The sequence below is a fragment of the Apium graveolens genome, unplaced genomic scaffold, assembly GCF_009905375.1.
Source record: "Apium graveolens cultivar Ventura unplaced genomic scaffold, ASM990537v1 ctg1525, whole genome shotgun sequence".
Taxonomy (NCBI): Eukaryota; Viridiplantae; Streptophyta; class Magnoliopsida; order Apiales; family Apiaceae; genus Apium; species Apium graveolens.
The window spans coordinates 24,051-48,365 of NW_027417283.1; the positions used below are offsets into that span (position 1 = coordinate 24,051).

A 24,315-nucleotide genomic window follows, 5' to 3' on the forward strand; every position below is an offset into this window, starting at 1 on the left:
ATGAAGACCTGGACCTTTTAAGCTCTTTCTTCTTTGGCCCTGTTCTCGGTGACTTTCTTGTGTTCAATTCTGTCTTCTTTGACTCACTTTTCTTTTTCGGAGTGGCCATTATCTATACACCAAACAAAAACTAAAGTTTAAAACACATGTATCAAATGTATATGGAAGAAAAACCAAATTTCAGAGTCACATAATATAGAACATGTAAAATGAGCTGTCATATATCTAAAAGGACTTCGCATATATGCACGAAACATATATACTCAAACAGAGGCAATGTGTTTATGTGTTCCGTGAATCAAACAGAGGCAATGTGGATCAAAATCCACAAAATCTTAAGTGAAACATTAAAATCAAGCATAGTGAAACACTAAAATCAGGGATGCTGAGTGTATATGCAGAGTGTATTTAGAGGAACACTAAAATCTAGAGTGAAACATAGAACACATGAAATCAGGGACTCACAAGCATAGTGAAAATACAAAATCAACACCCACAAGCATAGTGAAAACCACAAAATCAACAAAATAGAACACCCCACAAGCATAGTGAAAACCCAAAAAATCAACAAAATCAACACCCACAAGCAGCATCATATATTCAAAACCCCACAAGCATAGTGAAAACCCACAAAATCAACACCCACAAGCAGCATCATATATTCAAAATCCACAAAATGCATTTCTCAAAATCGAAACCCACAACCCCTAAATACATGAAATCGGGGACTCAAAATCGAAACGGTTGAGTAATCGCCCTTGTCGCGTGTGATGCTAGGTTGAGTAATCGCCGTTGTCGCCTGTGATCGCCGTTGTCGCCTGTGATCACCGTTGTCGCGTGTGATAAAATGAAAATGAAAAATGAAATTGTGAATGTAAACTGGTAAAGTAAACACCGCGAAGCCAAGGTGGGAGACAATTTTTGATTGGGGGGAAATGAAAAATCAAATGAACGGTGCTGATTTGAGATAGTACCTCAATCTAACGGTATGTAATGTCTTTTAATATATTTTAATTTTTAAATATAAATTAATTAAGGGACTACAGCTTTTACCGGATTAATTAAGTCAACTGGGTAGTAGTACCCGTGTCAGGGACTACAGCTTTTACCGGATTTCTATTAAAAAGACGAACAAGAAGAGTTGATTATTTTCCGATAAAATTTGTACATGACTACAATAAGTCGATATTAACATCCGTACGGTTGGATCGTTGACAAATCCATTTCAGAAATTAATTAAGTCAACTGGGTAGTAGTACCCGTGTCAGGGACTACAGCTTTTACCGGATTTCTGTTAAAAAGACGAACAAGAAGAGTTGATTATTTTCCGATAAAATCTGTACATGACTACACTAAGTCGATATTAACATCCGTACGGTTGGATCGTTGACAAATCCATTTTATAAATTAATTAAGTCAACTGGGTAGTAGTACCCGTGTCAGGGACTACAGCTTTTACCGGATTTCTGTTAAAAAGACGAACAAGAAGAGTTGATTATTTTCCGATAAAATCTGTACATGACTACACTAAGTCGATATTAACATCCGTACGGTTGGATCGTTGACAAATCCATTTTATAAATTAATTAAGTCAACTGGGTAGTAGTACCCGTGTCAGGGACTACAGCTTTTACCGGATTTCTGTTAAAAAGACGAACAAGAAGAGTTGATTATTTTCCGATAAAATCTGTACATGACTACACTAAGTCGATATTAACATCCGTACGGTTGGATCGTTGACAAATCCATTTCAGAAATTAATTAAGTCAACTGGGTAGTAGTACCCGTGTCAGGGACTACAGCTTTTACCGGATTTCTGTTAAAAAGACGAACAAGAAGAGTTGATTATTTTCCGATAAAATTTGTACATGACTACAATAAGTCGATATTAACATCCGTACGGTTGGATCGTTGACAAATCCATTTCAGAAATTAATTAAGTCAACTGGGTAGTAGTACCCGTGTCAGGGACTACAGCTTTTACCGGATTTCTGTTAAAAAGACGAACAAGAAGAGTTGATTATTTTCCGATAAAATTTGTACATGACTACAATAAGTCGATATTAACATCCGTACGGTTGGATCGTTGACAAATCCATTTCAGAAATTAATTAAGTCAACTGGGTAGTAGTACCCGTGTCAGGGACTACAGCTTTTACCGGATTTCTGTTAAAAAGACGAACAAGAAGAGTTGATTATTTTCCGATAAAATTTGTACATGACTACAATAAGTCGATATTAACATCCGTACGGTTGGATCGTTGACAAATCCATTTCAGAAATTAATTAAGTCAACTGGGTAGTAGTACCCGTGTCAGGGACTACAGCTTTTACCGGATTTCTGTTAAAAAGACGAACAAGAAGAGTTGATTATTTTCCGATAAAATTTGTACATGACTACAATAAGTCGATATTAACATCGATAAAATTTGTAAATGACTATCCATAAGTCGATTTTTATTTGGATTTAATTGATTTTGACATTCTTGGACATAATTTAAGGATTATTTAAAATTTTAACAACCCAATCATTGAGCTTTGTTATGTCTGAATGAGAACATAATAATTGAAGTCAAAATTAGGTCATTCATTACTCCTCATCTTATCCCCTCCTGTACTCTCCATCGTGATTCGTGGCGGCTCCATCGCACCTCGACCTCCTCGAACCTCCATCGACCTCGACCTCAAGCTCGACCTCGACCTCAAGCTGCTTCGCACCTCCTCCATCGCACCTCGACCTCAAGCTCAACCTCCCCCATCGAACCTCGACCTCCATCGCAGAGACCTCCATTTTAGGTAAATCCGTAACCTAAATTATCTTTTTAGTGTTTTAGGGTTCCTCCATTGTTTCAGTGGTTTAAGCTCTAACACAAGCTCACCTCTGCAATTAATTGTTTGAAGTGATAAGCTTAATAGTTAATTGTTTAATTAGTTAGTCATAATCTTAATTAGTTAATTGTTTAATTAGTTAGTCATAATCTTAATTAGTCACCTCTGCAATTAATTGTTTGAAGTGATGCACATTGGGAATTTGGGTTTGTGATAAGCTTAATTAGTTACTAATTGCTAATAGATTATATAGTTGTTGCTGATTGTTTTGGTTTGGTAGTTAGTCATAAGCTTAATAGTTTTGGTTATTTGGGAATTTGGGTTTGTAATTGTTTTGGTAGTTAGTCATAAGCTTAATAGTATATGCTCTGTTTTTGACCATCATGTCACTTTCTTTTTGCAGCTTGTTTTATATCAAAATATCGAAGACAAAATAAGTTGTCCATGCTTAAAGTGCGCACATAGCAAATCTTGGAAAGCTCGGATTGTTAAAAACCATCTGTTTCAAAATAGTATTGATGAAACGTATACTCGCTGGATATGGCACGGGGAGCCAAATATTGTAGAAAGTCCTGTATTGGATGAAAGTGACAACTCGGTATCTTCTAATTACCAATTCTGCACAAGAATGGGTGAAGCTGACGATGATGATGTTCTTTCTTCAGATTCTTCAGATTTCATCAACCATGTGAAAGGTGAGCATGAACCTCTTTATCCTGGTTGTGAGAATTACACTAAGATGAAAGCTTTGGTTAAGTTATTCAACTTGAAAGTGAAGCATGGTATGTCTGATTCATGTTTTTCTGATGTTCTATTATTGATTGGGTCTTTGCTACCAGAAGGCAACAATGTCCCTTCTTCTTTCAATGAAGCGAAGAAAACCTTATGTGCATTAGGAATGGGTTATGATAAGATACACGCATGCCCGAATAATTGTCTACTATATCGTGGGCCACAAGATGAAGATGAGACTACTTGTCGCATATGTAAGGCCTCTAGATGGAAACTGAATAAGAAAGGAGAAGAACAAGAAGGAGTCCCTGCTAAGGTCTTATGGTATTTCCCCTTGATACCAAGAATAAGAAATTTGTTCAATACACCAGCGATTGCGAAGGACATGACTTGGCATGAGACCGAACGACAACAAGATGGTAAAATGAGGCATCCAGCAGACTCGCAAACATGGAAGGATGTCGATCAAAAGTGGCCTGATTTTGCATCGGAGAGTAGAAACCTCCGGTTAGCTTTATCCGCCGACGGTTTCAATCCTTTTCGTGGAAACCGTACTGATCACTCAAGTTGGCCAGTTTTGCTATCGGTTTACAACCTTCCACCTTGGCTCTGTATGAAAAGAAGGTACATTATGCTTTGCTTGTTAATATCAGGACCGACCGAGCCTGGAAATGATATAGATGTGTTCCTTCAACCACTTATTGAAGATCTGCAGGAGTTGTGGCGCGGGAAACAAGTGTACGACGCATATAGACAAGAGTCTTTCGTACTTAGGGGCATATTATTATGGACAATAAGTGACTATCCGGCCTTGGGGAACTTGTCGGGACATGTAGTTAAAGGATATAATGCTTGTATTGTTTGTGTTGATAAAACAGAGGCTACTAGGCTGGTTCACTATCGGAAGACGGTAGTTATGAGGCATAGGAGGTGGTTGCCTCGTCATCATCCGTATAGAAAGCAAAAGGCAGCTTTTGATAATAGCGTTGAGACAGGTGCTGGTCCTATTCCATTAACTGGTGAGCAGGTTTTTGAAAGAGTACAACATCTAAGGGACCATGTCTTTGGTAAGACACAACGCCAACATAAACGGAAGAAAGGTGATGCTAGACCAGTTTGGAAGAAGTTATCTATCTTCTTTCAACTTGAGTATTGGAAATTTTTGCCAGTTAGGCATGTTCTCGATGTGATGCACATCGAGAAAAATATATGTGAGGCTTTACTTGGAACTTTGCTAAATATTCCCGGAAAGACAAAAGATAGGGAGTCAGTCCGTCTCGATATGGCAGAAATGGGAATAAGAATGGAGCTAAGGCCAAAAACTCCCGGAAAGAAAGAGAAGGTACCTTTGGCTGCATGGAACTTATCAAATGCTGAAAAGAAGGTAGTTTGCTCATCATTTCTTCAAATGAAGTTACCGGATGGATTTTGTTCAAATATCAAGAATCTTGTAAATATGGAAAAACTTCGGCTTGTTGGAATGAAATCTCATGATTGCCACACAATATTGCATCATTTGCTTCCAATTGCGATTCGGTCGGTACTGCACAAAAAAGTCAGGTGCACAATAATAAAGTTTTGCCTTTTCTTCAAGGCAATTTGCAGCAAAGTCATCGATGTAGATAAATTGGAAAATATGCAATCTCAGTTGGTGGAAACATTATGCCAGCTGGAAAAACACTTTCCCCCTTCGTTCTTCGATGTCATGATCCATCTCTCAATTCATCTTGTGAGAGAGGTTAAGCTTTGCGGGCCAATCTTTCTACGTTGGATGTATCCTTTTGAGAGATATATGAAGGCGTTTAAAGTATATGTTCGAAATGCTGCTCATCCCGAAGGTTGTATTGCCGAGGCATATGTTGCCGAAGAGGCCGTTGAACGTTTGGTCAATTTTGAAGAAGCTACCATAGGTTTGCCAAAAAATGATAGGCATGAGCAAAATGCAATAAGCAAACCTTTATCTGGTGCGACAATGATCAAGCCAAGCAAAGAGGAATTGCATCTAGCACACTTATGTGTTCTGCAAAATAGCAATCACATGAGGCAATATTTTGAGTAAGTTACTAACATATGTGTGTGTGTGTGTGCATTTTGTTATTTTCTCATTATCTGCAATTCGGTAAATATATTGAAGCAATTGATTTTACTTGTAGTGAACATATGGCATCTTTAATGCTAAGATACCAGCAGCATGAAAATGACGAGGTGTGGCTAAAAACCAAGCAGAATGAACAATTCCCCGAATGGTTCAGGAAAAAGGTAAGTTTTATTTATGTGTTTATTACCTTGTTACGTAGTCCTGATTAAAAACAATACATACAAGTAATATAAGAAGTCGAAGACATCCAATAAAAAATAAAAACACAGACCTAAAAAAATTGTTTAATTTTTTTTTTATTGTACAGATTGAGACGGAATTGCTCCATGACCATAATAGCATAGGTGATGATATATTGTCTTCAAATTCGCGTTGGAAGACTTGATCCAGTCTAATTCCTCCATCAAAACCTGATGATGAAGTTTGATGGATGTCATAGTTTTCCAAGGCATCACTTGAGCCACCCTCCCAAAAAATGCTACAGAACCGTAGTCTTCAAATTCTTCCATAATATCTTCATATAACTTATTATCCTTAAAAGCATCCATCACTAGTATACACATCATTTTCATTTGTTTGTTGAGGGAAGGTACAGAACAATCCTTCCATAGGACTGACTGTCTTTCTCTCTTTTTTTTTTCTTCAGAAAGAGATGTTGACTACTTAGGATAGAGTGACACTATATAGGGGATTGAAAAAGCTTTTTTCAACAGAGAAATTAATAAGGAAATCCATGAGATAGAGTAGATGAGGTACAAGCCTTGTGTAAGATACTTTAAAAAATTACTCCAACAACAGATAAATAAATTGTTGAAACGTCACCACCAATTAGAGATTAAATTTATAAAAAAATTACTGTGTTGTAACTCAAAAAAAATTTGTAAAATTTAAATACCTTAACTATTCATGTTATTTACTTGTCTTCTGTTAAATACAAACACTTCAATTCTATTATTATATAAATCAAATTATCATGACTTTCATCTTCTTTTATCCATTAGAACTTTATTTTATTTTCTTCCTAGGTAAGGCCTACATAGCAAAAAAAAGAATTTTATATCTCTTATATGAAGTATGTAATGGTTCGTATGTGTGGTATGTGGTTGGACGATTTTGCATAGTTTTATGATTTTCCAGTTTTCTTGCATAGCTTTGCATTGAGAAGTGTTGCACATAGTGCAGCAAACAAACAGTAAATTCTTCAAACGAGTCGAGCCCGTTAAATAATCTAGCTGAAAATGATATTCAAACTCGACTAGGCTAGGCTGGTTTACTCATTCAAACTTGTTTTCATATTCAAGACAGTCTCTTTAGGAAAACGAGCCGACATGGGCCGAGCCGAGTTCTCTTAAACGAGCTCATCCTGAGTTGAATAAATAAACATATATAGTAAAAGAATTATTTTCTTGGCCATGCAGTGATGATATGATGCTCTTATTAGGTACCATGCATGATGCATGAATTCAATTAGATCAAATTTTAATCATAGAAAATAAGAACTAACAAATGTGGAAGAAATATGTTCACCATAGCTTGATTAAATCAAAGAAACATTATTATCATAGCCTGATCATTATCAGGGAATTATTATTGGTTCATATAGTTGTTTTTTAGACAACGGATAAACATTAAAAGTCGAGGCATCCACATAGATCGGCCCCAATATTTATTTGTAATTTGGTGCACATAACCTGCTGAATATATATGCTAGAGGACTAGACGAAAGACACTGAGGCCCCATGCATGCATGGGCTACAGTCGCAACACAGACATTGAATGTCGTTAATGGTCGTCCTACATTTCTTTGTGTCTTCTTTCTCAACGCGCTTTAGGAATTTTTGAGCATGACTTGCAACCTGAGATGGAGTCCTGGAAGGCACGAAATACTTGGCTATGTTCCTCCAATCTCCTTTCCCCCATATTTCTAACCCTCGCATAAACCACCTGTCTTGTTTTCCGGGCAAAAAATTGCATTTAAGCTAACATGACGTTTATATGTTTTTGGGATAATAATAAATTGGCAACAATGATTAAAGGTTGTATTTATAAGATACTTGATTGTTCTTAATTTCTTCCTAAGTGTCACCTGTGTTCGTCCAAACTCCATATTCTGGCTGGTTTCCTTGGCCTGGTAGTATACTGTTCAGCCTGCTCTTTTGCTTTCTCCTCCACCATGCTATCCTCAATGATAATATCTTGAAAATCACCATTTTCCTCCATGATGATGTCTTCAAATTCGCCGTTGGTAGACTTGATCCAGTCTTATTCCTCCATCAAAACCTGATGATCAAGTTTAATGGATGCCATGGTTTTCCAAGGCATCACTTGAGCCACCCTCTGAAAAAATGCTACAGAACCGTAGTCTTCAAATTCTTCCATAATATCTTCATATAACTTATTATCCTTGAAAGTCCATCCATCACTAGTATACACATCATTTTCATTTGTTTGTTGAGGGAAGGTACAAAACAATCCTTCCATAGGACTGACTGTCTTTCTCTCTTTTTTTTTTTCTTCAGAAAGAGATGTGGACTACTAAGGATAGAGTGACACTATATAGGGGATTGCAGAAGCTTGTTTCAACAAAGAAATTAATGAGGAAATCCATGAGATAGAGTAGATGAGATACAAGCCTTCTCTAGGATACTTTAAAAAATTACTTCTACAGATAAATAAATTGCTGAAACGTCACCACCGTATTACAGATAAAATTTATAATTTTTTTATACCACTTCCATTTTAAAAATAAAATTTTTTCTTGTAACTGAAAATAAATTATAAAATTTAATTGCTTTAACTATTCATATTATTTACTTGTCTTCTGTTAAATACAGACACTTCACTTCAATTATCATGACTTTCATCTTCTTTTATCCATTAGAACTTTATTTTATTTTCTTACCAAGTAAGGCAAAAAAAAGAATTTTATATCTCTTATATGAAGTATGTAATGGTTCTTATGTGTGGTATGTGGTTGGACATTTTGCATAGTTTTATGATTTTCCAGTTTTCTTGCATAGCTTTGCATTGAGAAGTGTTGCACATAGTGCAGCAAACAAACAGTAAATTCTTCAAACGAGTCGAGCCCGTTAAATAATCTAGCTGAAAATGATATTCAAACTCGACTAGGCTAGGCTGGTTTACTCATTCAAACTTGTTTTCATATTCAAGACAGTCTCTTTAGGAAAACGAGCCGACATGAGCCGAGCCGAGTTCTCTTAAACGAGCTCATCCTGAGTTGAATAAATAAACATATATAGTAAAAGAATTATTTTCTTGGCCATGCAGTGATGATATGATGCTCTAATTAGGTACCATGCATGATGCATGAATTCAATTAGATCAAATTTTAATGAGAGAAAATAAGAACTAACAAATGTGGAAGAAATATGTTCACCATAGCTTGATTAAATCAAAGAAACATTATTATCATAGCCTGATCATTATCAGGGAATTATTATTGGTTCATATAGTTATTTTTTAGACAACGGATAAACATTAAAAGTCGAGGCATCCACATAGATCGGCCCCAATATTTATTTGTAATTTGCTGCACATAACCTGATGAATATATATGCTAGAGGACTAGACGAAAGACACTGAGGCCCCATGCATGCATGGGCTACAGTCGCAACACAGACATTGAATGTCGTTACACTACAAAAAAAATGCTTAAATACAACCGCCCAAAACCCGGTTGTATTTAGTTAATTACAACCGTTTTCGGTTGTATTTAACTAAATACAACCGGTTTTTGGGCCGGTGGAAATTGCTCGAGTCATATTTAGTAAAACGGTTGTATTTAGCCGGTTCAATGTGTCAGGCTAAATACAACCGCGTAAATACAACCGCTTAAATACAACTGCATTCAGTCGAATTTAAGTTTAAAAATCCCGCCAATAAATTTGAATTCAAATTTTCGTTCAAATTTGAAAAAAACCGCCAAAAATGCTAAATTCAACTATATATGCTTGTTTATCAAATTCGACCACTTTTAGTGAAAAATTAAATTCTACTGTTTTCAGTAGATTTTCAATTTCAACCGTTTTTGGTTGATTATTATTTTCAACTGATTTCGGTCGAATTTACATGACAAAATCCCAAAAAAAAATAATGCTGTTTTAAACTGCCCCTAAAGAAGAAGCCATATCTTTTCCTTGATGCACCAGACAACATGAAATAATAGACGAAAACATATAAAATCAACACTTGCTTCAAAATCATTAAACTGGTTAGCTATAGTTATGCCCAGTTAGTTAGTTTGGTCATCGATGTTTAGTATTAAAAAGTTTGATGACCATTGGTTACACGCCCCATATAATTTAACAAAAGAGCTATACATAGCTTTACAAAATAGGAGCAGAATTCTAAAACACAACAAGTCTTTCGGTTCATAAAAAGCTAAGTAGATATTACCAGGCTAATATGACAAAGCCTACTACATTAGCGGATAGTTGTGTGCATCCAGGTCTTCATCTTCATTTCTGCCTGGTTCCTCATCTCCGTTGTTGCCGCTATTATTCACAACCCGCTCAGCCATCACAGTTTCCTGCATATTTCAACTTATTAATAACTGTAATTTCACCATATTATCGACAATCGTGTCCGACAACTAATAAGGCTTTCTGCATGAACATATAACATAACACATTTTAGTATTCACAGAACAAGACCCAACCCCCTAATAAAATTCATGATAACAAATAAAGTAATATCGTGATAAGAAATCTACCAACTATATCTCAATTTCACCAATGTAGAACGACCAATGGATTTACCGACGAAAACATGAATTTACTGATGAAACATGAATTCACTGATACTATAATGTACAATAAATATACTTTTACCAGAATGGAAACAAATAGCACATTAGTAAAATAAAGCCGCGATAAACGTTATCGGAAGCAGACGAGGACAAGGTAAGTTACCTTCACCAAATGTAAATTACCTTCACCAATGGACAAATGTAAATTCAAGTAGTTCACCAAATGTAAATTCAGGTAGTTCTTGTCAGATTATCATTTTAAACTACTTATAAGATATACAATATCAACTGAACTAACAGAACTATCCCAACTGAACAATATCAACTGAACCAAATGTAATGCATAATACTAGTTAACAACTTTTAACAGTGGTGAGCCATGTATCTGCAAACTAGTATTACCATGAGCATTTATACTAGAAAATTCCTAACTAATGGATAAATTCTACCTGACCAGCCTGTCCAGAAGCAGTCCCTTGGGACATGGATGAATCATTCTCCAGTTTATAACTTAATTGTACAATTTGTGTAATCAAATTATCGGAGATGTGTTTGGTTAAAATTTACTATTTATTCATGCATAAATAACCAAAGTACAACTTCGACCAGAAGAAAATAGCAGAGTTATAATGATTTAAATATTTTTCTGTCTGATGAACTACTTATAAGATATACAATAGCAGATTATAATTTACTATAATGATTTAAATAGCAGATTATCATTTTAAACTACTTATAAGATATACAATATCAACTGAACTAACAGAACTATCCCAACTGAACAATATCAACTGAACCAAATGTAATGCATAATACTAGTTAACAACTTTTAACAATGGTGAGCCATGTATCTGCAAACTAGTACTACCATGAGCATTTATACTAGAAAATTCCTAACTAATGGATAAATTCTACCTGACCAGCCTGTCCAGAAGCAGTCCCTTGGGAATGGATGAATCATTCTCCAGTTTATAACTTAATTGTACAATTTGTGTAATCAAATTATCGGAGATGTGTTTGGTTAAATTTACTATTTATTCATGCATAAATAACAAAAGTACAGTTTCGACCAAGAGAAAATAGCAGAGTTATAATGATTTAAATATTTTTTGGTCTGATGATAACCGTCAAAATGATAATTATCAGCTTAATGATTTTAGAAAAGAAAAAATATTACCTCTACAATTATCTTGTCATTCTTCTTCAAGATTGGACCAAGCAAACCACTTGCTGCTCGTACGTAATGATTGTGCAGTGACTGGTGACTCGGGTCTGGAAGAGCAGAATGGGCTAATTTACGCACCTCCTCGTCAAGAACGGACTGCTTCACTTCACGCGTCGGTAGAGAAAGAACCATTTGCCACACTCCATCTAGGATCTCCGACATCATCTTGTATATTTCATCAGGAACAGGAATCGGAACATCAACTACAGATTGAGATCTGCTCATTTTTTGTTTCTTTATAACTTGCAGCGCATCCCGTGGGCCCAAAAGCTCAGCCAAAGTTTCTTGGGGACGAAAGTTGATCCTCCCTTTCCTTGGGGATCTTGCATTAGCCATCACGATAACCTCCCTCTTTTCATGGAATTCCCTTCGGGCACTGGGGGATGCTGGTTCTTCAATAAGCTCAAACTCAGGTGCCAACTCAATTCTCGCCTTTTTCAGTTTTTTCTGCAGGGTTTGAAAATAAGAAATCCTTCTTATATCACAAATAAAGAACACAATAATTTAAAATTGGTAAGAAATAAGCAGTTAAAAGAAAGTAAATTCAGAAATTACAAATAAATTACAAACCTCCAGATCTTGCACAGCTGGTTGAGTGGGATCATACGCTATACCCAAGAATTCTTCTTCAGAGATAGGCAACTCTCCTTCAGCCTCTCTTTTTTCATTAATTTCCTATAATATGAAAAAATTTCACGAAACAGTTACTAAAGCAATTAAAAATTAAAATGCAGATTAAATAATCTATTTGCAAGAGAGAATACTACTTGACGTCTCTGCTGAAATGGTTTGGCCCCGCTGCGAGATACAAATTCAACCTTACTTCGGGCATTCTTTCCATTTTCGGACTGTTTTTTAAACAAATCATCCTCCCAATAATCACAAATAGAATTCCATGTGCGCTGCGAGTAGTAGTAGGGCTTCAATCCTTCGTCCCTAATGTTAAAATCGTTCTCAGTATATCCAGCTTCCAAGAGATGCTTCACTTTTTCCACGAGTCGGCTCCGCTCTGCACTGAGATAAGACTTCCAATTTCTATGCAGATACGCTCTCACAACTTCGTCCCCGTCTTCTTCATCATAAGGAAAGGGATAAACATAATACTCCTGCCAAATAAAATTGCATAGTATTAATTAAAAAACAGAACTTATCAACCTACCATTCTATATCCATGAACTGAAAAATGGGAGTTATCTTGGATAATCCCAATAACATAAAACTGACAGGGCAAAAGTCATATTACCAAGTCAAAACATCACACGTAAACAATTTCTTGTGTTTTGTTGTGTTGTCTCTAACAACAATATATACAACCAATCTATCTTCACAATTAACTGTCACGAGGCTTAGACCAAGCATAACGGATATAGACTGGCTCAGGACTAATAACGCAAAAATTGGTTGCCCTCATAATTCATTTGTATGCAGATATTTACAGGATGTTCTTAAATTTAAAGCTGAAAATATCAAGTATCTGAGCAGAGAAGATGAATATCCAGGTAAATTTGCAGTAGGCAACATTTCAGCAGCATTTCTTGAACTCCCTTATGAGAAAGCTTTCCTCGCTCATTATTGCAAAGATTCTACCGTCCCTAAAGACTTGAAATATATTGGAGACATATTTGGAGGCTTAGGCTTTGTAAGTATTGCAACTAGTCCTTATATTTCTTTTATATTTATTATGCTTGTGGGTGTTCTAAGGTTGACTGACGAGTACTAGAGTGAATAGTTTTAAAATCGGAGTTCAACAGGTTCGGATTCCAGCATGCTCAAACAAGTATAGTCCTAAAATTGTCCGATTACTTGGATTTTGAAGATGCAACAGAGTGAAACCAATTTCCAAATTTTTTTATAAAATTATAACCATTTTTCATTTAAAAGTTGAATATAACATTAATAACCTTTATTAATAAACCAAACGTCTTTTTAATTGATACTTTGGTTTCATCATCGTTTGGTGACCCTTTTTTATTTCTAATTCTAAGTGTATTATTTTTATTATTTTTTATTACCATATGACTTATGATTCAACATGTATTATTTTTACCTATTTTTTATTACTATATAATTTATAATTCTATATGTATTATTTTTACCCATTTAGAATTACGTATGACAATGAGATCTCAAAATCTCTCTCATTTCTATATACTAACCGCCATTAATATATCATTAATCATATATATAACTGAGTATTGTATACTGATATTAATGTGGAATCAAATATGATATAGCAATTACAGATAAACAAAAACAGATGTAAAGACATGAAAAGCCCTAATATGAACATAACCAAAGATGCATGATTAAAAAAACAATTTTCGAAAGTCATACTCAGAATGCTAACATAGTCTATAGATTAGTAAATCTGGAACTCAAAAGCAGCATATAACATATTAAAATAGATATACATGCCCGCACAAATTCGCACAAATAGATATAACCAATATTTTAACCAAGAATTTGGACGTAATGGTTTATAACTAAAGACAACGTTTGAATGTAATAGTTAAATTTCATTCAAACTTTATCTGAAATCATATGTTGGTCTAACAGAAAGAGAGTTTGATATATAAAACTTACTCTCTTTCAGAACTGCCAGGAGGAAGATGGCTAAATAGGGAATATGAGCTGCCATGAACTTTTTTATTTGGGATAACAGTCTTGTAGCCTATAAATATCGATAAACCTTGAATCAAAATAGAATACAACTCAGCAGTTTGCAGAGTAAATTTTAATCCATCCTCTACAATGTTTAATCAAACAAGAGTTGTAATGCTATTGTACAGCTCCTACAATTCTTTAAAACCTGTCTCATTTTGCTAGCTACTAATTGTAAAGGTACTTGGTTATCCAGAAACAAAAGAACAAAAAAAGAAAAAGTTTCTACAAGCTTTTCCATCTGACTGCTTCCATATTTAAATCTAGCCCATCAGTACAATTATACTTTGACAATTTAGTATACTAAGAGGCTGGTGAAGATATAAATTTGTTATGAAAAGAACAAGGTATCATCTGAACAATAGATGACTCTTACTTTAAAATGTTTTTATCAGAATGTATAAATGGCAGTAAAGGCTTCACGTAAAAAAATATAGGTGTTACTTACTTTAAAATTCTTGATACACGAGCTATAAAAAGCTTCACGTGAAGCTCCCCTTGTCCAGATAGTTTGATCATCAAATTTCATCCGAAAAATGTGCCCAAGAGTTTTCTTGGGTGTATTTTCCAAGAGGCTGTAACAAATAATTAAAACATATTAGATTAAGACTAATATTTCTCACGAGTAGCAGGAGCTAGGTAATATGCCTTATGTCTCTCAATTTTATAACTCACAACTGTATATTCGTAAAATCTCTTACCCTTTCTCGTTATGAAGAAAACGAATTGTTGGCCTTGCATTTCTTGCCGGTTTCCTCGGATAGTCCCCTTCAGAACAGTTTCGTCTTTTCCTCTCAAATATAATCTTACGACTGCTTTCACCCTCCTCATAAGTCCCTTCCACATAACTTTCTTCATCATCATTGTTCTCTTTATCCTTTTTTTTCCCCTTCCGCGCATTAGGACCAGCCCAGACCACCTATTAAACAACACGAGAATTGAAATCATTATAATTGACCTACCATTCTATTTCCATGAACTGAAAACTGGGAGTTATCTTGGACAATCCCAATAACATAAAACTGACAGGGCGAAAGACATATTACCAAGTCAAAACATCATATGTAAACAATATCTTGTGTTTTCTAAAACACACAGAAACTAAAAACAGAAACACGTAAAGTCATATTACAAATTTACTCACAGAAACTAAAAACAGCTAATATCACAAAGTATACAACATTTTCTAATCACATCTGTAATGTAGTAAAAAAAATTAAAAATAAATATAGAATAAGAAACTCTAAATTAAAGAAAACCCCAAATTAAAGAAAACCCCAAATATAACAATAAATTATAGAAAACCCCAAATATAACCCTAAATTAAATTAGGGTTTATATATATAAATATAGAGAGCCGGAAGCAGAGAGAGAGAGAGAGAGAGAGAGAGAGAGACCTGTGAACGTATTATCTGTCTGACGAATAGTTTTGAGCCCTCTTCAGCCATGGATCCTTCTTCAGCCATGAGTTATTAGCCGTGTTTGTGGATGAAGAGAGAATAAGAAACCCTAATTTATGTTTGATGAGGCGGCGATGAAAAGTGCAGAAAATGAGATAAATCTGTTTATATATCAAACATATAAATGACAGAGGACGGTCGAATTTAGCCGTGACACTTTATGATAAAATACGGTCGAATTTACCCGGGACTAATTCTGACTCGATGCGGTCGAATTTAGCCGGGACTATTTTTGACATAATGCAGTTGAATTTAAGTGACCATAATCTCTCACTTCCCCTGCCTTTCTGCATAAATCCCCTGTTTTAGTTTAAAAAAATAAAATATCATTCCATTTTACATAAATAATAAGAAATATTTAACTTAACTCAAATTAAAGAAGCTATATTAATAGACAAACTTTTTATTACTCATAAAAATTGTTAAATTACACTAAATCATCATTATCACTTAATTCTTCATCTTCATTCTCATTGTTGTCTTCGTCTTCCTCACATTTTTTCTTTTCTTCTTCCTCATTCTCATCCACTGAATAATCATTTTCGAACATTCTCAAGTCAATGAAGAAATTTGAGGGATCACGAATAATAACTCTTTCGACGTGTGATGATGAAGCATTTGAAACTTCGTTTTGCAGAACATCATCAATGAATGTATTTTTTTCTTGAGTTGACACACTTTCATCAACTAATCGTCTCTTTGTTGTTAGAACCGTGTACCATGATGATTTCACATTCAAAATATTTGGTGCATAGTATACTTGATGGGCCTGACTAGCCAACACAAACACGTCTTCGATATTTAGTTTTGATTTCACATCCACGGTTGTCATCCGATGTTTATCGACTTTGACATGTTTTGTATGATCAAACCAATGACATTTAAAGACGATCACTTTTTGTCCATTATGATAGAAGAGTTTTAAAATTTCTTCTATTCTCCCATAATAGTTTCCATAACTTTCTTCATAAAGTCCCTACAATTATAAATGTATTAAATTTGGAAACAAATAGTAATGAGAAATTAGAACTTGGATATTAAGAAAAAATAAATTTCTCACCTATGACAATTACACCGGAATTTGGTGAAGTGAGCTCATTAGTATTTACGCAATTAAATTTGTAACCATTGCACTTGCATGCTTTATAAGACTCCACTTTATTCAACGGACCTCTTATTAGGTCTATGAATTTCATCTTGAGCTTCTCATCATCTTGTACCTACAAATAATATATGAGAAACATAATGTATACGACGTTTGTAAATATGTGTGCATGTGTAAATATAACGCGCACCCTTCTTTCGAACCAATCCCTAAATTGTTCTTTTTGAAATTGTTCATTTTCCGCATCATTGAAATACGGGTATTGTTGTTGTACCAACTTTTGGAATCCACTGCATATTCAAGTTAAAAATCAAAAACTATATTGTAATCCGGATAAATGCAAAAGTAATACAAACAAATAACATACCGCAAGTACTTTGCAACCTCCGGCGAATTAATAAGAACATAGTATGCCACTAGTTCATATTCATCACCACTCAATATTCGATCATTAGTCCGAAGACTAGGATGTGTTGGATATGTGTACACTTCTAACAAATCCTCATCATAAAACGTTCGAGGTGCCTCATTTCGCCTCAATTTATTATGCATTATTCCATTTCTGGAATCAAAGTACAATGTGCAAAAGTGTACACATTCCTCCTCAATATAGCGTTGTGCCATTGAACCTTCCGCTCGAGCTTTGTTTCCTACTTTCAATTTCAAATTGTGCAAGTATCTTTCAATAAAATACATCCAACGCCCATTAGCTGGCCCACCCAACTTACACTCTGTTGCTAAATGTAGTGGCAAATGTTCCATTGGATCAAATAAACCAGGAGTGAAGACCGTTTCAAGTTTGGACATTATCCTCACTATATCTTTCTCCATTTTTTCTAAATCTGAGTATTTGAGAGTTGAAGAGCATATATCTTGGAAGAAGTTGCACAATTCAATGATAGGATCAGCTACATGCTTCGGAAGAAGGTCACGACAAACGATAGGCAACAATTTTTGCATGAAGACATGACCATCATGTGATTTCATACCACGAATGCAATTTTTTGCCCAATTGACACACCTAGATATATTTGAGGCATAACCATCTGGAAGTTTCAATGAGACAATCCACTTGAATAACTTATGAACTTGTTCCTTTGGAAGTGTATATGATGCATGTGGTTCGGTGCCTTCACCTCGAATCCATAACTCACGGTGTACACCTAATTCTTGACAATCTTTTCTTGACTTTGTGTTGTCTTTGGTCTTCTTTGCATCACCAAGAATTGTGTAGAAAATATTATCAAAGACATTCTTTTCTGTGTGCATAATGTCAATATTATGACGAAGGCTGAGTGTCTCCCAATATGGAAGTTCAAAAAATGGAGAAAAATGAGTCCAATTATGTGTCACCCCATAATCTCTTGGTTTTTTCTTATGTGACTTTCCCGGAGGGGGAAACTGTATTTGCTCACACATCACCTTTGCACGCCCCCCTGAATGTCGAGCACAAACTGATCGCCTCTCTACACTTCCAAATTTAGTACTCCTTCTTAGAGGATCATCTGCATCTAAAAAATATCGAGCAGTGCCATAAAAACTTGTTTTCCCACCATATTTGAGTTGTTTACCTTTTACTTCTCCCATACAAACTGGACACGATAACTTACCTTTGGTGGACCATCCGCTAAGCATGGCAAGTCCAGGGAAGTCACTAATAGTCCACAAAAGTGCCGCCTTCATGATAAAATTTGTACGTGAGAACATGTCATATGTTTCAACTCCAGTATTCCACAGCACTTTCAATTCATCAATCAATGGCCTAAGATAAACATGCAAGTCTTTGGTTGGATCTGTCGGCCCAGGAATAAGAAGAGGCATGAACATATATGGAGCCTTTGTACACATAGAGGGAGGAAGGTTGTACACAACAACTACCACGGGCCATACCGTATACTCCTTCGCGTGCTTGTCGCGAAAAGGGTCAAATCCATCTGTAGAGAGCCCGAGTCTTACATTTCGAATCTCTTTTAAAAAATTTTGAAATCTCCGATCAAATTGTTTCCATTCATCTCCATCCGATGGGTGACTTAATTCACCTCCAATTGCAATTCTATCATGGTGCCATCTCATACATTTTGCAGTAGTCTCGGCCATGAATAGACGCTGCAATCTCATGGTAATAGGAAAGTAACGCAAGATTTTTCGTGGAATCTTCTATTTTTTAGGATCTTTCTGCTTCTGGTATCTGTCTCCATTGCATATATCACACTTTGTCTTGTCACCATGTTCCTTGTAAAATAACATGCAATCATTCTCGCAAGCATCAATCTTCTCATATTGCATATGCAATCCTTTAATCATCTTTCGCATGGTGTAGTACTTTTGGGGCAATTTATGATCATTAGGCAATACTAATCCAATAAGATGAAGCAAATCATCAAAGCCATTATTACTACAATTATGCTTATTTTTCCACTCAAGTAACTTCATTGAGAACTCCAATGTTGTAAAATTGACATTGTTTGGATAAATTGGTTCAGAAGCAATATTCACCATCCTGTAAAATGATTTTGCTGTTTCGTTTGGTTCTTCTTCAGAATTCTCGCAATCCTCAAAATCGTTATCATCATGTGCATCATACATGTCATCGTCTCTGTATCTAGAACTCGTTCCAACCTCGACTTGTGATATATCTTTCTCCCCGTGACAATCCCATATAGTATACCATTGCATGATACCATGTCGATACAAATCAATTTTCACGGTATTAGGCAACTTAAAAAACCTATTTCGACAATCTTGGCACGGACATCTTATAAGACCATTATCTTCTTCTTCACCATGTTCTATAGCAAATTTAATGAAACGATCCACTCCAGCTTTATATTCTTCCGTTATATATTTTGCCTCATTAAATCGATTACGACCAATCCAACTACGATCGAATGCCATCTACAAATGCAGACATATACGTAATTATTTACCACTAACAATATCAATATATTGTTTGTCAAACAAAATAATATCAACATATTACACTATGTATCATCATCCTATCAATAAAGTTAGTACACAACAATTATTTGATATTTATGAACAAATTCAAATTAATCAAATCATTTCTACATATGTTAAAGGTATGCAATTATGAAAAAAACAATGACTTATAAAATTCATAAAATACAACAAAAAATAATCGATAATTTTACTTACTTGATGATAATGGATGATTACATGAATGCAAAATGGGGTGAAAGAAGGGAGAGGATGAAGAATTGCGGCTGCTGGAAAGAAAGAGGCAGTAGGGTTGCTAAAATGGATATCCTAAATTCAACCGAATTAAGTTGTGATAAACAGGCGGCTAAATTTAATTGAAAGCGGATGTATTTAGAAATTTAACCGAAAGTGGTTGTATTTAATGTTCAACTAAAAGCGGTTGTATTTATTATAGACAACCAACCACTTGCGGTTGAATTTAGCAAAATAAATTACAAAACAATAAAGTTTTGTAAAAATAATCAAAAATCGTTAAACTAATGTAAAAATATTAAAAACTAATTACAAGATCTAGAATTAATATATTATTGTCTATTTACATATTTTAACAATATTGAAAATATTAATTTTATTTTTCTGATTTTTTTTAGAAAATTATTTTTAAAATTTTGAGCTGATATTTGGCTCCAATTTTTCCCTCTAACTGTTTTGGCGGGAAAATTTCATTGGCGGCATAATTTTCCTCCAATTTTTCTAGAGCGGCTAAATTCAACCGTTTGCCGTTGTAAAAGGTTCCGGTTGTAATTGTTCGGTTGAATTTAGGAGAGGCTAAATTCAACTGCAAGAGGTTGAATTTAGCCGCGCGGCTAAATACAACCGTTTCCGGTTGTAATTGATTGCGGTTGTATTTAGTCGGTTGTAATTGTTTCTAAATTCAACCGCCTAAATACAACTGTTTTTAAATATGACTGCGTGCGGTTGAATTTAGCCGGGTCCTATTAAATTCAACCAGATATGGTTGTATTTGATTCCGGTTGTATTTGTGCAGTTGTATTTAACCTTATTTTCTTGTAGTGTTAATGGTCGTCCTACATTTCTTTGTGTCTTCTTTCTCAACGCGCTTTAGGAATTTTTGAGCATGACTTGCAACCTGAGATGGAGTCCTGGAAGGCACGAAATACTTGGCTATGTTCCTCCAATCTCCTTTCCCGCATATTTCTAACCCTGGCATAAACCACCTGTCTTGTTTTCCGGGCAAAAAATTGCATTTAAGCTAACATGACGTTTATATGTTTTTGGGATAATAATAAATTGGCAACAATGATTAAAGGTTGTATTTATAAGATACTTGATTGTTCTTAATTTCTTCCTAAGTGTCACCTGTGTTCTTCCAAACTCCATATTCTGGCTGGTTTCCTTGGCCTGGTAGTATACTGTTCAGCCTGCTCTTTTGCTTTCTCCTCCACCATGCTATCCTCAATGATAATATCTTCAAAATCACCATTGTCCTCCATGTTGATGTCTTCAAATTCGCCGTTGGAAAACTTGATCCAGTCTAATTCCTCCATCAAAACCTGATGATGAAGTTGAATGGATGCCATGGTTTTCCATGGCATCACTTGAGCCACCCTTTGAAAAAATGCTACAGAACCGTAGTCTTCAAATTCTTCCATAATATCTTCATATAACTTATTATCCTTAAAAGTCCATCCATCACTAGTATACACATCATTTTCATTTGTTTGTTGAGGGAAGGTACACAACAATCCTTCCATAGGACTGACTGTCTTTCTCTCTTCTTTTTTTTTCACAAAGAGATGTGGACTACTAAGGATAGAGTGACACTATATAGGGGATTGCAGAAGCTTTTTTCAACAAAGAAATTAATGAGGAAATCCATGAGATAGAGTAGATGACATACAAGCCTTGTGTAAGATACTTTAAAAAATTACTTCTACAGATAAATAAATTGTTGAAACGTCACCACCATATTAGAGATAAAATTTATAATTTTTTAATACCACATTCATTTTAAATATAAAAAATTTGTCATGTAACTGAAAATAAATTATAAAATTTAATTGCTTTAACTATTCATATTATTTACTTGTCTTCTGTTAAATAGATACACTTCAATTATCATGACTTTCATCTTCTTTTATCCATTAGAACTTTATTTTATTTTCTACCTAGGTAAGGCCTGCACAGCAAAAAAAAAGAATTTTATATCTCTTATATGAAGTATGTAATGGTTCTTATGTGTGATATGTGGTTGGACGATTTTGCATAATTTTTTGATTTTCCAGTTTTTTTGCATAGCCTTGCATTGAGAACTGTTGCACACAGTGCAACAAACAAACAATAAATTTTTCAAACGAGTCGAGCCCATTAAATAATCTAGCTAAAAATGATATTCAAACTCGACTTGGCTCGGCTGTTTTACTTATTCGAACTTGTTTTCATATTCAAGAGGTCTCTTTAGGAAAACGAGCCGACGTGAGCCGAGCCGAGTTCTCTTAAACGAGCTCATCGTGAGTTGAATAAATAAACATATATAGTAAAAGAATTATTTTCTTGGCCATGCAGTGACGATATGATGCTCTTATTAGGTACCATGCTTGATGCATGAATTCAATTAGATCAAATTTTAATGAGAGAAAATAAGAACTAACAAATGTGGAAGAAATATGTTCACCATAGCTTGATTAAATCAAAGAAACATTATTATCATAGCCTGATCATTATCAGGAAATTATTATTGGTTCATATAGTTATTTTTTAGACAACGGAGAAATATTAAAAGTAGAGGCATCCACATAGATTGGCCCCAATTTTTATTTGTAAGTTGGTGAACATAACCTGCTTAATATATATGCTAGAGGACTAGACGAAAGACACTGAGGCCCCATACATGCATGGGCTAGAGTCGCAACACAGACATTGAATGTCGTTAATGGTCGTCCTACGTTTCTCAGTGTCTTCTTTCTCAGCGCGCTTTAGGAATTTTTGAGCATGACTTGCAACCTGAGATGGAGTCCTGGATGGCACGAAACACTTGGCTATGTTCCTCCAATCTCCTTTCCCGCATATTTCTAACCCCCGCAAAAACCACCTGTAATATTTTCCGGGGAAAAAATTACATTTTAGCTAACATGACATTTATATGTTTTTGGGATAATAATAACTTGGCAACGATGATTAAAGGTGGTATTTAGATACTTGATTTTTCTTAATTTCTTACTAAGTGTCACCTGTGTTCTTCCAAAGTCCATATTCTGGCTGGTTTCCTTGGCCTGGTAGTATACTGTTCAGCCTGCTCTTTTGCTTTCTCCTCCACCATGCTATCCTCAATGATAATATCTTCAAAATCACCATTGTCCTCCATGATGATGTCTTCAAATTCGCCTTTGGAAGACTTGATCCAGTCTAATTCCTCCATCAAAACCTGATGATGAAGTTTAATGGATGCCATGGTTTTCCAAGGCATCACTTGAGCCACCCTCTGAAAAGATGATACAGAACCGTAGTCTTCAAATTCTTCCATAATATCTTCATATAACTTATTATCCTTAAAAGTCCATCCATCACTAGTATAGACATCATTTTCATTTGTTTTTTGAGGGAAGGTACTGAACAATCCTTCCATAGGATTGACTGTCTTTCTCTCTCTTTGTTTTCTTCAAAAAGAGATGTGGACTACTAAGGATAGAGTGACACTATATAGGGGATTGCAGAAGCTTTTTTCAACAAAGCAATTAATGAGGAAATCCATGAGATAGAGTAGATGAGATACAAGCCTTCTGTAGGATACTTTAAAAAATTACTTCTACAACGTCACCACCTTATTACAGATAAAATTTATAATTTTTTTATACCACTTTCATTTTAAAAATAAAAAAATTGTCTTGTAACTGAAAATAAATTATAAAATTTAATTGCTTTTACTATTCATATTATTTACTTGTCTTCACTTAAATATAGACACTTAAATTATCACGACTTTCATCTTCTTCTATCCATTAGAACTTTATTTTATTTTCTTCCTAGGTAAGACCTGCACATCAAAAAAAAGAATTTTATATCTCTTATATGAGGTATGTAATGGTTCTTATGTGTGGTATGTGGTTGGACGATTTTGCATAGTTTTATGATATTCCAGTTTTTTTTCATAGCTTTGCATTGAGAAGTGTTGCACACAGCAGCAAACAAACAGTACTTTTTTCAAACGAGTCGAGCACGTTAAATAATCTATCCGAAAATGATATTCAAACTCGACTAGGCTAGGCTGATTTACTCATTCGAACTTGTTTTCATATTCAAGACAGTCTCTTTAGGAAAACGAGCCGACACGAGCAGGGCCGATTTATCTTAAACGAGCTCATTCTGAGTTGAATAAATAAACATATATAGTAAAAGAATTATTTTCTTGGCCATGCAGTGATGATGCTCTTATTAGGTACCATGCATGAATTCAATTAGATCAAATTTTAATGAGAG

At 34.9% G+C, this 24,315-nt stretch overlaps 3 protein-coding genes across 3 annotated transcripts; 1 reads left to right on the plus strand and 2 right to left on the minus strand.

Annotated features, from left to right (window-relative positions):
- Positions 1 to 3,457: 3,457 nt before the first annotated feature.
- Positions 3,458 to 5,620, plus strand: LOC141699937 (uncharacterized). The gene has a single exon (XM_074503733.1). The coding sequence runs from the start codon at positions 3,458 to 3,460 to the stop codon at positions 5,618 to 5,620; it is 2,163 nt and encodes a 720-aa protein (XP_074359834.1).
- Positions 5,621 to 16,200: 10,580 nt separating this feature from the next.
- LOC141699938 (uncharacterized) lies at positions 16,201 to 18,996 on the minus strand. The gene is made up of 4 exons (XM_074503734.1): positions 17,246 to 18,996; positions 17,069 to 17,168; positions 16,847 to 16,993; positions 16,201 to 16,749 (listed from the first exon to the last, which is right to left on the minus strand). Exons 1-4 carry the CDS (start codon positions 18,994 to 18,996, stop codon positions 16,201 to 16,203), a joined length of 2,547 nt encoding a protein of 848 aa, XP_074359835.1.
- Positions 18,997 to 22,581: 3,585 nt separating this feature from the next.
- LOC141699940 (transcription factor DIVARICATA-like) lies at positions 22,582 to 23,489 on the minus strand. The gene is made up of 2 exons (XM_074503735.1): positions 23,070 to 23,489; positions 22,582 to 22,930 (listed from the first exon to the last, which is right to left on the minus strand). The coding sequence occupies exons 1-2, from the start codon at positions 23,462 to 23,464 to the stop codon at positions 22,702 to 22,704; spliced, it is 624 nt and encodes a 207-aa protein (XP_074359836.1). The 5' UTR covers positions 23,465 to 23,489; the 3' UTR covers positions 22,582 to 22,701.
- Between the last annotated feature and the right edge of the window lie 826 nt (positions 23,490 to 24,315).

Excerpts from the sequence above, each read along its gene's own strand:
- LOC141699938 (XM_074503734.1), bottom strand. The coding sequence starts at position 18,996 with ATGAGATTGCAGCGTCTATTCATGGCCGAGACTACTGCAAAATGTATG. Across the intron at positions 16,994-17,068 it reads GGGATTGGTTCGAAAGAAGG|GTACAAGATGATGAGAAGCT; the intron begins GTGCGCGTTATA and ends TATTATTTGTAG. Across the intron at positions 16,750-16,846 it reads TCACTTCACCAAATTCCGGT|GGACTTTATGAAGAAAGTTA; the intron begins GTAATTGTCATA and ends TTATAATTGTAG.
- LOC141699940 (XM_074503735.1), bottom strand. The coding sequence starts at position 23,464 with ATGGAAGGATTGTTCAGTACCTTCCCTCAAAAAACAAATGAAAATGAT. Across the intron at positions 22,931-23,069 it reads TGGACTTTGGAAGAACACAG|GTGGTTTTTGCGGGGGTTAG; the intron begins GTGACACTTAGT and ends AAAATATTACAG.
- LOC141699937 (XM_074503733.1), top strand. The coding sequence starts at position 3,458 with ATGGGTGAAGCTGACGATGATGATGTTCTTTCTTCAGATTCTTCAGAT.